Raw genomic sequence first — 16800 nt, 5'->3', positions numbered from 1 at the left:
CATGATAGGAAATAAGGTGCCCTCCTTTCTTTTACGTGAGCAGGTGTTATTCAGACTAAGACTAGCTTGTCAAAATCTAAAATAAGATTTGAGATTTAAACTGGTGACAGCATGCTGGATAACAGATATTAGCTATTTATAGACAATCCAAAGTTATTTAGGCCATCAACAACAGAACAGAGAAACAGAAATGCTTTAATCTCTACCAAAGGGTCCAGTTATGTTGCTCAGACAGTGAACAGACGCTTATTCCATCGTTCAAAAGGAAGAGTTTGTCAAAACGGCCCCTTATAGCACATTAAAATCTTCCAGCTCTATTCACCATTGAAGCTACAGTGCAGGATAAGAGCTTCTCAGGGAGCCAGACAGCTATTCTTCTAAATTTGCATATCCTTCTGAGACAAGCTTGGCTTCAGATTTAAAAGGACAGAAAAGGAAACAAACACATACAAAAGGAAAGCTCATTCACCAAGCCTTTGTATTTGAATAATCCAACGCTCTCTGTCTCAAATATTTTGCTATAGCGTTTCAAACAGACATCCATAATTTAATGGCGAGTATAGTTGATACTTTCAATGAATGGAGGGATTAAGGCATGGCTATTTTAGTGACACACTTTAAGAAACCAGCATCCAGCTGTTTCAGTTCTAATTGAAAAAATAAAAATAAGTAAATAATTGAGCCAAAAAGTTGTTTTTTGGGGTTTTTTGCTGACTGATTCATTCCTAGGCTCTAATGCTCTTAAAAAAGAGCTTGCAGAGTTGCATGTTGTTGCTATCATGGCAGTGATGCACTGGTGCTGATCCCCAAATAAGATTTCATCCCCTGCTCCGTGGATTAGAGTGGTGAAGAGATTCAGCTGTAACATATTATCTTCTCCACGTGTGAGGAAAAATGGAAGAGAAGCCATGGCTTCCAGACTGTGATATGTCTGTTACAGTCTTACACCGCTCTTCTCACAGTCTCTCAAATTTCAAGGTCTGTTGTAACAAATGAAACCACGCGAGGAAAAGAGGGGAAGAGTGATAGCACACGGGGCTTACCAACTTTAGTCAAGTTTTGAGACTGAGTGAGCTGAGTACACTGTCAATGGGGCTGACAGAAGAAAACAGCAGAGCAGCACCTGAGCAGCATTTCATCACAGACTGCTCACCTGCTCCATACTAACATCACTGTGCACTGAAGACGAGCAGGTGACTATACTGCAGTTTCTTTAGAGTGTAATTACCAAAATTCTCACATAATAAGGAACATTGGCAAAATAGATTCCAGTTATTTAGTTGTTCTTGAAAATGGTGCTCCACCTATCTTTGTCTAAGACCTCGGTAAACAGTTTCTTAATAACTGCGTGGTTTTAAATCACTGTTTTCAAGTCTTATTCAAACAACATGATGTTCATTTTGTAAATTACAGGCCTCAGTAAAGTCAAAAAGAAGGATAAAGCAAGTTATGTTTTAGGGTGGGAGTACCTTGTTACTGATTTGCTAGTCTATGTGCAGTCAGTGCCCCTCGTTTGTCACATCTGATTTATAAACAGGAAGCTGTGAGTTAAGAAAAACTCATTTTGAGACTTTACTCCAGGATTTCACTTACCAATACATAGTATCACAGTAGCTACGTCCACCTTTATAAACAACCTAGACATAAAATTCAGTAATCCAAATTCTGAATCAATCTAAGCTGGACCCATCTACCAAAACTTGTTTGAAACCAGCTACATTTATATTAATATTTACTGCCACTTTGAGTAAACATCAAACCATATGAGCGCAGTGTTAAACAGTAAGAATTATGTATCTAAATTCATTCATATTAAGCTATTTATGGGATTCCAATATTTGGCCACACTTAGACAGGACAAACAACAACATCAACGATGTTATGGCATGTCCCATATCTGAAACATCCTTGAAGCTTGAGCACCAAATAAAGTGTGTTGACTGTAGATCTATTCATTCACCCACCTTTGGGGGCACTACATATATTGTAGGTAATGACGAAGAGGCTCATTAAGCTGAGCTGGTGCTGTAGCAGAAATGTTTCCACAGCCGAGTGGTCGAGGTAGAAGGCTCTGATGGCTTCCCACATTGCACAGCTGGGGGCGAGTGGTCAGGCAGTGAAATTTTCAACAGTCCTATGCTGCCGTTTGCGTGACCTGCTGTGCAGAAAGAGGTGAAACCATTCTTTGGCATACTGCTACACTTCCTCAAGTGTGCTAAACTGCATTTACGGATACTGCCATGCTGCTCAGTCACAGACGTAAGGTCAATAGTATGAACAAAGCATAGCAGAGCGGAATTACTAAAAGCGGTGCTTACCAGCATATATTTATAGGAAATAAAATGGGATCAGATTGACATTTTTGTGGTTTTACAGTCTTCACGCTCGAGTACAAATCATATTTGAGCATATGACTTAAATCTCAGTGCTAGGAAATTTACTCAAAGGAATGTCACCGCCATCTCCATTTCTAGCTTACTCATACCGCTGTACCTACCCTGCCTTTGCCCTCAAATGAGCTTTTCACCTTTAATTACCCAGCGTGTGACGCGGTATGGAGTGGAGACATTGTTGCACACACCCATTAACACACACGCACAAAAAAAACCTGTTTGAAGAAAACAAATGCTTTCTGCCTCCCTTTCTGAAGTTCGTTTAACAATGTCCTCGAGCCACCATTTTCCAATGTGTGAGGAAGTGCCGGCAAACAAGACATCCATCAAACTGACAGACAAAACAAATTACAAGGCAAACAGAACCTTAATGTGTCACCGGAGCTAATGGTGTCAAGGCTGGTTGGCAGTAGATCCAGACACTCACATGCTACTGCTGTCATACTCATATGGCCTTGCTCTTCAACTCACGAAACACCCAACTGAGGAAGCGAGAGGGCTAACGTCTGGGCAACACTCAGGTATTAACGCCCTACGTGCTGTTAGCAATGAATCCAACCTATATTCATAGAAGTCCATTAAGCCACAGCAAGTAAGAACAAGAGGCTTTCATGCAGGTATGATCTATATGTACTGTGGCTTGTGCTCAGAAGTGAGATTATTCTTTAAATGAATGATGCAGGCTCCCTAAAGCCAATAAAAGTGTAATTACATGCCTTGGGCTTTGGTGACAAAGCCTGTGCTGGTGACATCTATCTGAAAATGAGGCAGGAAGGATTACCTTCGCTTTCCATCTAGCTTTGGCGTGATCACCTCTCCACAGGGGTCACCTTGGACGAAATGCCACAATTTTACCAGTCATTAAACTCTTAATCCAGCCTCACTGTGCAGACTTCCACCTCATCTTTCAAAGCATCCATGGTCACATATCACTTCATTTTATCCACTGCATCATAGCCACCCACTCTGTCAGAAAGCAAAGGTGAGAAACCTTTGTTGGATCATTTATGGCAGACAAAAAGCAAAAGATTGCAGCTCCCAGTGATCCAACTTTTTGTATTTTATATGCTTAAGGAAAAGGGGTTCTGGTAGGTATAGTGAGATCCTGGGAATTACTTTGTTTTACATTTGTTGGCTTTGGGTTAATATTCTACAAGTTATTTTAGTCTCTGCAAGACATCACGCTCTAAAACCTTTGCAGGGCATCAGCTGGAAGACTGCAGAGACCACTTGTTAATATTCATCTCGGTGTATTTGCAAAGCAGAGCCATTACATATTCAGAGATAGGAAGAGATTTTTCATGGCAGGTAAATCCAACATGATAAATTGGACTATAAACACACTAATCCGGTGACACAAAAGTGCACAGAGAAATAATGCTGCACTAAATATGAGCTCAATGCAACAAAAATGCAGTGTCCTGTTTCAGAAGGATGTTTTTTACAATTTTAACAATTTTATATGGTATTAAAACTGAGTATGAGCACATGCAGATAGATTTTTTTTTTTACTTTGGTACATATTTAAAAAGGACTGTTTTTTTTTAACAAGACTGCTATTAAGGCTGCTTTTCCTTTTAACAGAGAAACGAAAAAAAATTTCCACAAATAATTTGCTGCATTTTCTTATTTATTTTTGTCTTGTAGTAACGCATATAAGACTGTATAATTTGTAAGTTTGAAATGTTAACATTAGCCAGGAAACGCATCAGCTATCCACTAGGGTCAAATTGAAGTCAGATTAAAGCTGGCAATTTCAAAAAAGCTATTTGGCAAATTCTGTTTGTTTTATTCACTATGCATGTAGCCTGAGGAAACATGATTGGTTATTAGAACTTGGACTGCTAATGAAAATATTAAAATTTCAGTTCCCTTGCTTAATGACACTCCGTAGATTTTTAATGACACCTAATTCTACAGTACCATGGTACGGCATATGTGTTTTACAAATATTTAATCACAAGACAACTCTGAGATTAAACTGTATTAACACGGCTTGACTTGAAATAATTCACAAAGGGCGGGAGTCATGTCTGTATAGTCAAAACTGCTTAACGTACCAGCTTTGTCAGAATATGAGAACGCTGAATACAGTACGCTAGAGTTAATTTCTAGTAATAGCTCAATAATGGCAACTCACTGATAATATGTTCATATTTAAGCATGACCGATAACACAACTGTGATTTTAATCAATCAATCTTAGTAATGAGAACAGGAAGGTAATCCATTGTTATGCATTATTCGTCTGTAAATTAAGGTCTTTGGGGTTAATTAACTAGTGGGCTAAGGACAATGTTAATAATGCAGCACTAATATAGGGCAGGTAATAACACACTAGAGAATGTCCTTCTCAACTACAGCTTTCAGTTTTTCTACAAGTAGGATGTACAATGAAAGTTATCATTTTATACAACAGTGGCTTTTAAAAGCCACTGGCATTAATAAATCTGCAATAAAAATATACACTGTTGTACCTGCAAACAGATTATTGTCCAAGATGCTGTTCAAATGAGTGCTCAGACTTCTTAATATGCTGGCGAACAATTTAAGATCTTTACATTTGACATTTTCTTTACGAAAGAAGCAATTAGCTGCCACAAATGTACGGCTAAGAGATGCCTGGTATCATATTAAAATCTGTTGTGTTTGCTGCAGTCAAAAAACAACAGTTAAAAAACAAACAAAAACGCAGTATGTCATTTATGCTTATGTCACACATGATAGCCGATAATGTGTGCCACTCATTGAGATGTGACAGTGGGACAAAATGGGTTTTGTAAAGTCACAACAATACTTACTGTCGACCATAGTCCATAAATTCTAATGAATTTATCTTTTAGACAAGCTTATTGTTTGTGCAAAATTTGAAGAAATTCCCTCCTTTGGCAGAGATTTTACAGACATGAGAATGAAACAGACCAGAAACAATAATGGACCCAATTCTTAAAATGTCCTTACTGATTAGCAGTCACAGGTTCAAATACACTACTCAAGGACACACTGCAGGAAATTTTGAAAAAACCCAAACAAACAGGAGATTGCTTTAACGTTGTTTTTAAACATATTGCTGCATATTGCATTATTTTACAGACTGACTGGAACAACTTAACAATCTGCATACCACGGTCCATTAAAGATGGGCGTAATCAGAAAGTCAGAATAACACCACTACAGTACTTTCAGTTAAGTTGCTGTATTAGACTGTTCCCATTTTTTATGTGCTCCTCTAACCAACACAGGCGGTGCTATCTGCATCCCAGCTCTATGCTGGCACAAGAAGAGGCTGTTGCTTGACACACAATATTGGACAAGGCAGTAACATGGAACATTTAGAGGAGGATGGAGTGGGTACGGTCGCACCAGGCTTGCCAGCTGTGATAATGATGTATAATTTAATTGAAGGCTGTGCTTCTATCCTCCACAGAACTCAAACTGCTCTTCTCTTGTCAATGCATTATTCAGGCTAATGGTGACCCTGAAATAGAAAAAAGCTTCTTATCTCTTTAAAGTTTTATTGGGGAGAGCAAAGAGCGGTAAGGAGGTATATCAAAAGAAAGTGAGTTAGAGTGGAGGAGAGAGTCACAGATAAGGTAAAAAAAAAAGAAAGAAAGAAAGAAAGAAAGAAAGAAAGAAAGAAAAAGAAAGAAAAGAAAAGCTTACTGAGATGTAGTTCTGTCTACTGACATGCTTTGTGAAGGATTCCTGTTTCTGACCGTGACAGCGTCATCTTCCTGGCAACAGTAGAAAAATTCAATTGGCCAGAGACTCTGATGTTAGAGCTTAGCTCCTGACATTTCCAAAGAAATAATAAAGAATCCCTACAATACAATTACCTTGAACAGTAAGGCGTTACACTCTCTCCACACTCTCTGCTGACTAGCACAGTTTTTCTGCTGCAATACAATATTTAAATCCAAAGTTTAAACAGCAAAACTTGCGTTTCGTCACAATCATCACATCATAGCCATCATCATCTCTAGAGACCAAGCTAGAGAGAGAGCGAGATGCAAGAGGAAAGGATATTGTGTGCAGTAAAGCAATCATGCATACACTATTATACTTGGACCATCTTCACATGTGATCAAGCAGATACTCTGCAACGTGGCTGTAGCCAAGTCAGATAACGACAGGGTGAAAGGATCTGCAGCTATAAAATGTGCCCTCTTCTATCCGTCAAGCTAAGCTGTCATATTTACGGTGTGAAATTTACTCACAAACACTGTTATTGTACTGTGTAATTTCTTCTGCTATTAGAAGTCAGCTTCATTGGAAGACTAGAATGTGGAAATTAAGCTAAGCTGTTTACATGGCAAGTGGCAAAAGAGCAATAAGTACAGTGATGACACTTTACCCATTTACAGAATTAGTTATTTCACTGCCTCTTCCTTTGTAATTGTCCACAGTAAATAATCTTCCTCAGGTTTATCAAAAATGATAAACCCCTTCACTTAAAAGTTTAAGATAGCTAGGGGTAACAACAACACAGGGACTGACATATTTAATTGCATAATATTTAGATGACTTAATCAGACAGATGGATTATTATTTTGATTGGCAGCCAAAGTCACATTAGCAAAATTAGTGGCACATTTTCATACATGTTATTTAAACCATACCAAAATGGGAATGACAGATAACTGAATATTACTATTGAATTCTATTATCCCACAAATGTCCTTACCATTTTCTGTCTTTACCTAACTGTATTTAACCTGTAAAATCATTTTCAAAACACCCATACAAGCATTAAAAGATTACAATTTTCCTGATCCTTCTGTTCCCATAGGTGTAAAAAGAAAAGCCAAATCAGTGACAAAAGCGGGCAATTTTCTTGCAACAAGATTCGTGGCATAAAAACCCATCAATAAAAAAAAAAAATGGTGAAAGAAAGGTGAAGGTTCAAAACAAGCTCTGTGTTCGTCTGAAGGCCGAACTACAGTGAGACAAACTCCTATTCACACAGAAGAGAGAAAAAACACTGGCCTATCTATAAATGAATAGCCTCAGTCCCTCATTACAACCCGATGAGTCACAACACAAAGATTGTTAGATAATATAAATAAACACATACTGCACGACAAATTGTGACACCCACACAATCACAAATTAAAACAGCGATAGATGTGTTTATATATTTACTTCTAAAATTTGCATTTCAATAACAATGTTGAATTTTTTACCTTTGTGTGTGTATGTTTGCCATTGTATGCTTTATGTTTAAAAAAAATACATTACAGTAAAGAAAGCAGCGTCGGAACGCATAAAATAATAATTTTCTTTGCTTTCATTTATCATCAACCCTCTAACACTCTAAACTGGGTAGCAACAACATTTACCTAATGTTGACTCAATCCTGTTACCACTGTATCTGTAATCTCGCCCACACTTTTCAGCTTGTACAAATGCATTTTTTTTTCCTAACCACATGTAGGCGTACATAAGGCAAGTACATTTGAGAAAACGATTCTTCTGAACTTGCAGTGGCACACAGCTTAATGATCTAATTGGAATGAACAAGAAACAGCAGGCATATTTTTTTGCCTTTTGAGCCTTTTTCATGATTGCGTAATTAGGAGAGCTACTTCACTCATTACAGATGTACTTGCTTGGCTGTCTTGTAAGCATTTTTTTTTTCTAAAATAAAATCAAGTGTTTAGCAGAACTGAAAATTCGGCCTACATTTTCACATTAGCATACACGAGAGGGTGAAAACTGTTCTGAGAAATCTCTATAATGAAATCAAACTGAGTCACAGAATGTCAGCAAAACGTCACAGGAACAGATAGTGAGTGATTTTTATTTATTTAATTTTTTTTGCTTGTTCTGTGAGAGTCCTTCATGTGTTCCCTGCCCCAAGACACAAGTCAAAGCTTATTAATTGTAAAAATAATGACAGTGATTTAATTTTCCTGTCAGGCTGTTGCCTAATTTTCCCCCCATTAGTTTGTATAATATTTCTATCCCTGCAGCCAGCTCTGACTTCCTGCTAGGGCCACAGCATGACTGGCACATTGGGGGTTCAGGCATATCCATTAATAGCAATTTTACATAAAGACTGGTTCACAAAAAATACACCCAATTCTGAGGAAAACGGAAGACTAAATCTACTACAGTACCAACATAAAGCATTTTTTTTTCAATACTATCATCTATTATTCATACTACTGACTTTTGTTACCTTCAAAAATAAATGCTTCTCTTTCTATCAAATTCGTATGGAAATGCTATACTGAGGTCATGAACTGTGGTAAACAGCATAAACACGACAACATCGGGCAGTCTCTGCTGCTGAATAGTCAGCTGAGCTCTGCCTTATAACTGAGCTGTTAAATGTGGTGGCTGTCGGTAGTAAATAAAGAATAACTATTAAACTTTCGGGGAGTATTTGTGATTTGACTCTATTCATAACTGTGAGCAAGCCAACAGAGACAAAGTTTGCATGAGCTGTGATTTCAAAGATGTGGGGGAAAAGGAAACACTACAAAATGCATCTCTATGCTCAGCCCACTGATGTGCCCGTGTCTGATTTCTCTAGCGGAAATGTCTGGAAAAGGGTTGATTTATAGAGTAGGTAGTGTAAGTATATGAGAGAGGAGTAATTCTTTTTTTTTTTTTTGTCTGGCCACAAGCTGCAACACATCCTTTAAACAATAAACTTGCAGTAACTTGCTGGAGCAAGACTTTCTAATCTTCTCCATCCACATTGCACGCAGGTCAAACTGTGCCAGAAGCCTCTACCCTGTGGATTCCTGGGACATTTAACTACTCTAAAAGTAAGAACACTAATGCACCTATCCGATTTTAATGGAAATCATTTCCTGTTTTGTCGCTGGTGGTTGGTCATTAGGTGATATTTCAGGCTCCAGTTGTATACTTTACCCTCTAATGTATTTACGATCCCTATGCAGTGATGCGTCATTTTTTCTTGATAGAAGCTGATTTATCCATATCCCAGTGTCATGTCAGTAAGGTATGAACGTGTATTTTCATAATTTGAATGTATGAATTTGATATGTGCAAAACAGACAAATTATCCCATAACAGCGCTTGTCTGTTAAAATAGGGTGCCTACCTACATAAATCTGTAAAAAGGTCATTTTGTTTGGCTAATTTTGTTTTGTATGCAACGTTTTCAGATGATCGCTTTATTGTTTCTAATGGACTGATCGGCCTTGACCGGCACTTACTAATTGCACAGTTATGAAGCAGAGCATGTGCAAACACAGTGATAAAGCAAGCAATTTGTGCTGTTGATCTGTAGGCTACATATTATTCCTGTGTGAGTAGGAAGTGATGATATTAATTCCCCATCTCCTCTCTTGCTCTATAAATCTGATACTCTCACTATCATCCCAGACGCCAGAGATACTCTGTTGTTGGAGTGTGTGTTATTTCTCTAATGTGTGTTCATCGCTGACCACCTCAGCAGGCCCCCCATTTAGTAAATCAGTTTTTGAAAACATTACAAAAAGTGACCCCGTCTCTAAACCTGGAGTATTCCAAATATCATTTGTCTTCATAGCTTTGTGTTAACACAGCCAGGCTTCTCTCCACCTGGTACTGTCTTCACATTTCCATTTATTGTAGTTTGGTGGGATTGTAATACATTCAATTGGATTTCTCCCCCACTGCTGGGCTCAGTTCAATCTCTACTGTCCCTGATCTGGGTGCCTGTGTGATATTAGTTATGGAGGATGTCTCTGCAGGGTGGTGTAAGAATATGAAGGAATAGTAATTTGTTGGATTTTCTCCAGTGTCGTGTCAGACATCATGGATAGGAAGTAAGTGGAATCTTTCCTGATCACAAGACACTCAGAACAAGCACTCTCTTGAGATTGGATGAAAGCAAATAATGTTTAACCATTGATTTTTACCTACACAGCAGCACACCTTGTACACATGGTGTTAATCAAATGGCTAAACACCGTCAGCACAAACCAGGCTGCGGAAAGATGGATGAAAGATGCTCCGACTGCAGCTTTATTGGACAACACTGATTTAAGATTTTTTAACAAGTTGGACCAACCAGTTCTGATTTGATCTCAAAATCCTGCTAAAAGTTACTAGTAATATGTGTCTACAAAAAGCCTTCACTTCTGTCACATTCTTCTGTCATAATGCTAGTTGGCAGTCGGGAATAGTCTGTGTTCTTTTTACCTTTGAAGTCAGGTGTCAGAACAGATAAAAGCAACGCAACATATAGATAAAGATGAAGGTTGTTTTATAAGTTATCATATCTAGCTTGTACCTATGTCTAAAATATGATAGACCTTTAGAAAGAGATTAGAGGTCATGTGGTGATCAATGGATGAATTAACAAAGAAATTTAGCAACTTGCAGGAATGACAAGTGAAATACCCATCAGTGGCATGCGAGCAGGTAGGGTTAACTACTCTTACCTTTAAGATAAACGATTAAAGCAACAACCAAAGAATACCACTGACTAAGACATCAATCTGTGGGAAGAAGTTCGCACCTCTAATATCGACTACAGCCACACTGAGCTGCAAAGCAAAGCCCGATGCTCGAGTCCGTTTGAAATTTGACAGCAAAAATATGCAATGCAAGTTTTTCTGCTGTAATTTTATAGATAAATGGATTTTCTTTTGGTGGCACGGTGGTTAGTGCTGTTGCCGCACAGAAAGAAGGTCCTGAGTTCAATTCCACCATCAGGCCGGGGTCTTTCTATGTGGAGTTTGCATGTTCTCCCCGTGTTTGCGTGGGTTCCCTCCAGGCACTCCGGCTTGCTCCCACTGTCCAAAGACATGCAGTTTGTGGGGACAGGTTAATTGATTAGTCTAAATCGCCGATAGGTATGAATGCGGGAGTGAATGTGAGTGCGAATGGTTGTCTGTCTCTGTGTGTTAGCCCTGCGACAGACTGGTGGCCTGTCCAGGGTGTACCCCGCCTCTCGCCCAGTGACAGCTGGGAAAGGATCCAGCGCCCCCCGTGACCCTGAAAAGGATAAGCGGATGGATGGATGGATGGACTTTCTTGTTGGAAGTTCTAACTTACAGACTTTCAGTTTTATATCAGTACATTTCTTTCAGTTGCCAACCTTTACAGTACAATGCAACCCAAATCAACGCAACGCAAGTCTTTTTCCGCTTATCACAGGAGGCAGAGAAATATTATAGTCTTTTTTTTTTCCTTCACTCAAAAACAGTAGCAGTGGTGTTTCAGCGGAGCTTCAAAGCTCATGGAGTGAGATATCACAATATGGGAGCCAGTCTCCTTAGATTGCAGAAGTGCTTTGAGATATTTCTATGAGAGTTTTGATCACCTTTCCACTGTGACAACTTGCCCCTAGTGGAATCCAAATTTCTATAAACAGCTTTCATTCCTCTGGAAGGTGGATGGCGAGTGTCTGACATTCATAAGATATTGGGTGGCCAATAACCTCAATGTATTGGGTCATTTTGATGTTTTTTTGATGTTTTTTTATATCATTTTATATTTTGCTCATGCTGTATTTTTGCAACAGGAAACTCAGTCTGAACATATAAAACTATGCAGTGTGCACACGTTTTTCCAAAGGACTGTTAGCTATAAGTAACAGCAGGGTAAATGTTGACAACCTAAATAATTCTGGCAAATTATATGATCATGTGAGAAATCCAGCTACACTGTGATGGTACACAAATTACACACAACTAGTATCTTTACAGCGAATGAAACAGCATCCATAAACATTTCTTAACTCCACACATATCTTATCTTAAATATGAAGAAACATTAGTTTTTTTTTTGTCACAAAACTACCGGTTTAAGCCACCAAGGTTAAAATTAAGAGCAAGCCTGTGGAATGATTTGTTCAACAGTGCACAGATAGGGATGGAGTTTATGGCCTAATTACACCGAGGGAGGTCACTGCCCTCCATTTCACCAGAGGCCAGTGATAGCTGGGATTTCATAGTGTAACTGCTTTTACTCTTGGTTTACTGATTGCTAATTCATATTTGCAAAAAAAAAATAAAAATCAAGCTCTACTCTTAAGCACACTTTATCATTTCAAGTGATTCAAAACTGGGCTGAAAATACACCAATAGCTGAAACTATGAAAAATTAAACGATGAATATGTAGAGCGGCTTACGTGAGAGGCACTGGAAATGGAAAGAGAAATTCTTTCATTACCTAATATTCTTTTAAAAATGTGTATTAGTGACCTGAAAGCTTGGTCCAAGTCATTAATTTAGAACTGCTGGGTGCTAATGATGCATCTCAGTGAGAAGTTCATGTACAAGGTGGGTGTGAAAGAGCTGGATTTCAAGAAATTTTAAGTGGAGAGTGGGTGAGGCAGAAAAAGAGCAAAGTAACAAGGAATCATTACATAGATCACAGTGGTGACACTGCCTCTTTGAAGACACACACCCACTGAGCATGAGCCTTGAGTGCTAACAATGCCGATAGGCTGCAGGGAGCATCTCTCAGCCTTCTCGCTGAGCACTAGCACTAAGATTAGAGGTTCCTTTAATCCGACAAAGGGGATTAAATGCTACAAGAGAGGCGAGAGGACCGCTCCCACGGAGGGGCTGAGATGAATTATTTACACCTCCCCTCAAGACTAGTGATCTAAGTCTTTAAACCAAAAATCACAGTTCTAAGACACCGGTGGCATGTCCTGCCAACCAAACATTCCAGGGTGCAAAGATAAATGTGATCTCACGCAACACACCTTCGCCACACGGAGACAGAATGGTGTGCGTGTATGTGAAGGGATTTCAAGCTAGATCTTTAAAAATCTAAAAGATCACAGTTAGACAGTTAAAATAACATCCCGTCTATGAAAAATGTTAACCTCTGTGTTGGACAGCGATTCAATGGCTAGCTCTGAAAAGTTGGGAGCTACCATTCTGTGGTTGTAAGCGATCATCACTTTGTGCTGTGTTAAAAAAAAGGGTAAACTTTCTTTGCACACACTTCTACCAGAGTGTGTTATTGCAAAAGAAGCATGACAGTTAAATCCACAGTTGTATTATTCCAAATGTGTTTAAAGGCAACGTCAGTCTGTGATGAGATTTTAACACTATCCCACACAAGATCACAGTCAAATGTCCAATGTCTCATTTATAAAATATCCTGGTACAGGTCAGTTCAATGACACTACTCCAATTTTCCAATTAATAATCAAAATAAATCGAAATCACGGTTGCCCATCATGACTTACCCCCCTTGTTCCATCTGCCTTTAGTCCTTGCCTGATAGGTGAGTTCGGGGCAGCCAGACAGCACCAAGAGAAAAACAAACAAGTTCAAAACAGAAAGAAATCCAGACTTTGCCCTGGAAAACATGTCCAAGAGTTGCTGGCAGCCGAGTCACTTTCACATGGCTGTGTTTCCTCCTAGAGCGGCGCGGCTGTGGCGCATGGTAACCCACGCGTGGGCTGTCATCATCAGTCACGCTGGTGTCAGCAGTGGGTCTCTAGTCCTACCATGCTGCTGTGTGATGCCCCGGCTGGGTGCTGGTCTTCACTGACGCTGGAGATCCGAGTGAAGCCACATCTCTCCCTTCTGTAAGCTCTGCCTGATCAGAGCGCGCGGGAACCAAAGGGGAACACACAGCTTGCCATGCGACGGCACGGCTCAGCTACGCTCGGCTCAGTGCATAGGAACTCGCTCTCACTCAAGCTTGCTCACACACTCTCACACACACATACACTCCCTCTCTCTCCGTCTCTCTCACGCTCACTGCTGCCACCACTATCGATGCTGATGCTGCTGCTGGAGCTGCTGCTGAATTATTTCCTGCTCTCCTCACTCTGGGTTTCACGAGGAATTCATTCCTCTGAGCTCTGTCTTTGGCTTAGAGCTTCACATTGTAGAGAAAACAAGAGGTAGGAGCACAATCCACCTTCAGCGCTGTGGCAAGGAGTTTCCGTGGGTGTGTTTGACTGAGGCTGTCTGATACCGTAAACAGCACACAGGAGCATGGTGAGAAAAGGTGACAGAAGAGGAACAAGGTCCATATTTGTTGAGATGCAGGGAATTTGCATGGAGACTGTTTCTCCGTTGAGAATGTAAAGGTCTAGGGATCTAAAGGGCAAAAGAACAGATAGAAAAGAGGAGGGATCACCAAGGAGCACTCTGGTAGGGAATTTGTAGGGATTTCACCTCTTGTCCCACCCCTTTAGTGACAGCTCTTCAGAAAAGCTGTGACAGACATCCCGGAAACATTGCTGATGAAGTCAAACTAAATCTTTCAATCAATCTGAAACCTAAGCAGCTACATTTTTATTCTTATTTGTTGCGATGCTTACATTTTTTTTGGGTTGAAATATTTAAAACTAAGTAGCAAAAGTGACACCTCCAAAGCGTACGGTCAGCCCCATCAACAGTCCGAAACACAAAAATATTTTGATTCAGTGTTGCATAAAACTGAAAAAAGCAGCAAGCCCAAACCTGAGGACATTTGCCATTTTCTCTTCACAAACAGCTAATAAAGATTAAGTGACTGGATTGTCTTTTTATTGACTGGGCAAACAGCTGATCACATCAGCTTTAGACTCCATAGGCCCAAAAACTACAACTTACACTTGATGATTTTAGCGATTTTGCTCACTGAGATAAAGAAACTAGTTTCTGTATTCTACAGTATAGCTTTTAACAATTAAGTTAAAAGAATTGTAAAAACCGCAGGTCCTCCAGTACGTGCCTAAATTAAGCAGACACACAGATAAAAACAAAAATACAAAATCTTAAGTAGATAAACAGATTATTCTGAATATTTGGTGGTGTGTAGCTGATCAAGATATTAGATATCTCAAAGCTCCAAGGTCAGTATGCTTCCAAGTTCATAAAACAAGTACTTCACAAGTGGGGAGTGAGAACAGGCTGTCGTACACACACCATGGCTTTAATGTCCTAATTACAGCTTCTGAGGAAACCCATGATCAAGTCCATAATTTTTTTTATACACAGCCCAAATTAACATTCTGAATCTGCACACAGTCTTTAATGGTTTACCCTCTCCTTTTCCCATTTCTTCACGCTATCTCGCTTTCTCTTCATAACAACCTGCAACAACACGAAGAACTATAATTAAGCTCCCTGCACATGAGAAAAGAGATGACACCAGCAGGAGCATGTGTTTGTAACATCTCGTTACAATGTTGGCAATACACATTTCCAATGAGAAATAAACAAGTGCAATGTTTGTCTCTCTACGGGCTATTAGACAATAACTAAAGTACATCATTTAAAGTACGACAGTCTCCTGTTAATTGAGATATAAAATTACAAAAGCAAATCGGGACTAGAAAAGGCAAACTCAAACTGTAATACCACAATAAATCTAGTTGCATGTCTACGCTTCTAAGCAGTACTTTTTCATCAAATGCCTGGAGCTTTTTTTGTTAAGCAGTAATACTCAGAGATTATTCTTTTTACACATAAAAAGCCTGGGATGGTTCCTTGGGCTCCAAATTTAAATGAAGCTGGCAAGCCTAAGCAACAAGTAACTCCAATGCCAGCGGTTAGTGGAGGACAACCTGAAAACACATGAAGGATGTGGTATGGCTTGTGCTAAATAGAAAGTGGTCTACACTGACAACTTGTTAGAGATTGTGTCACATGGCTTTGCTGCTTTTAACCCAAGGCTGGATAGCAAGAACCTTGAAAACTCTGACTGTCACTTTTAAGGCTATAATTACAGCTCTCATTCCCATACTAAGCAAAGGATTCATCACACTACAACAAAGACGAGGAGTCTTTTTTCCCCTATTTTTAAATATTTATAAAACCAAGGCTTCTGCCCATCACAATCCCTTTTAAACACAGCAAAGTGACACAACCACACAAGAAATTTGACAAAGACTTTAAACTACGTGAGAAAGTGCTGAATGCAAACTTCACAGGAAAATAACTCAAGACAAACTGTGCATGCCTTCAGAACCCAAAAAGGTGGGGTCTGCGCAATCTGTTGTCACACAGATACAAATTTGAGTACCTGAACAATATGATCACAATGTGTTCATTACAACTAATCACTGAAAGTAGTTTTTGTTTCATTCACTTTTAGGTGCTTTATCACATTAGCACAAGAAAGACGAGGAAAGAAAGAGATGGGATAAGTGGGATGAGAGTGGAACCTGTGCAGTGTGTAATAGCCAAAGCAGGAAAAAAATTAAGTGTGAAAGTATTGTTGAATTGGGTAGTGTCCCCAAAACGGTCCTCACTACTGTGAAAGAAGTAAAGAGTTGTAGAGTGGAGTGAAGGAGAGGATGTGGGAACCCCAACGTCCATACTGGTAAGTCTAACAGCTTATCACCCCCAGACAAGAGCCCCCTGGATAAATGTGGTCAAGCAGGAAAGGAACCCAGCTTCAGCAGTGATGGGGTGCAGGACAGCGATAAGGACGAAGCTCTACTGGGCGAAATGGGTGAGCAAAGCAAGGGGCCCCAGGCTGA

At 39.5% G+C, this 16800-nt stretch overlaps 1 protein-coding gene across 9 annotated transcripts in view; it reads right to left on the bottom strand.

Moving 5' to 3' along the window:
• Positions 1–14042, bottom strand: part of robo2 (roundabout, axon guidance receptor, homolog 2 (Drosophila)) — a 291837-nt gene extending 277795 nt beyond the window's left edge. For 5 of the 9 annotated variants that reach the window (XM_026191416.2, XM_026191418.2, XM_026191417.2 and 2 more), the window contains exon 1: positions 13564–14038. In XM_026191416.2, the coding sequence (XP_026047201.2) occupies positions 13564–13687 (124 nt within the window). In that variant the 5' untranslated portion in view covers positions 13688–14038. Of the gene's footprint in view, positions 1–13563 lie in introns of all 9 variants that reach the window. The other 4 variants (XM_026191422.2, XM_026191427.2, XM_026191419.2 and 1 more) reach the window with 3 other exon arrangements.
• Positions 14043–16800: the final 2758 nt, after the last annotated feature.

Source organism: Astatotilapia calliptera, chromosome 14 (genome assembly GCF_964374335.1).
Source record: "Astatotilapia calliptera chromosome 14, fAstCal68.1, whole genome shotgun sequence".
NCBI lineage: Eukaryota > Metazoa > Chordata > Actinopteri > Cichliformes > Cichlidae > Astatotilapia > Astatotilapia calliptera.
Note: the sequence above shows the minus strand (reverse complement) of the source record. Positions and strands in the feature narration are given on the sequence as shown.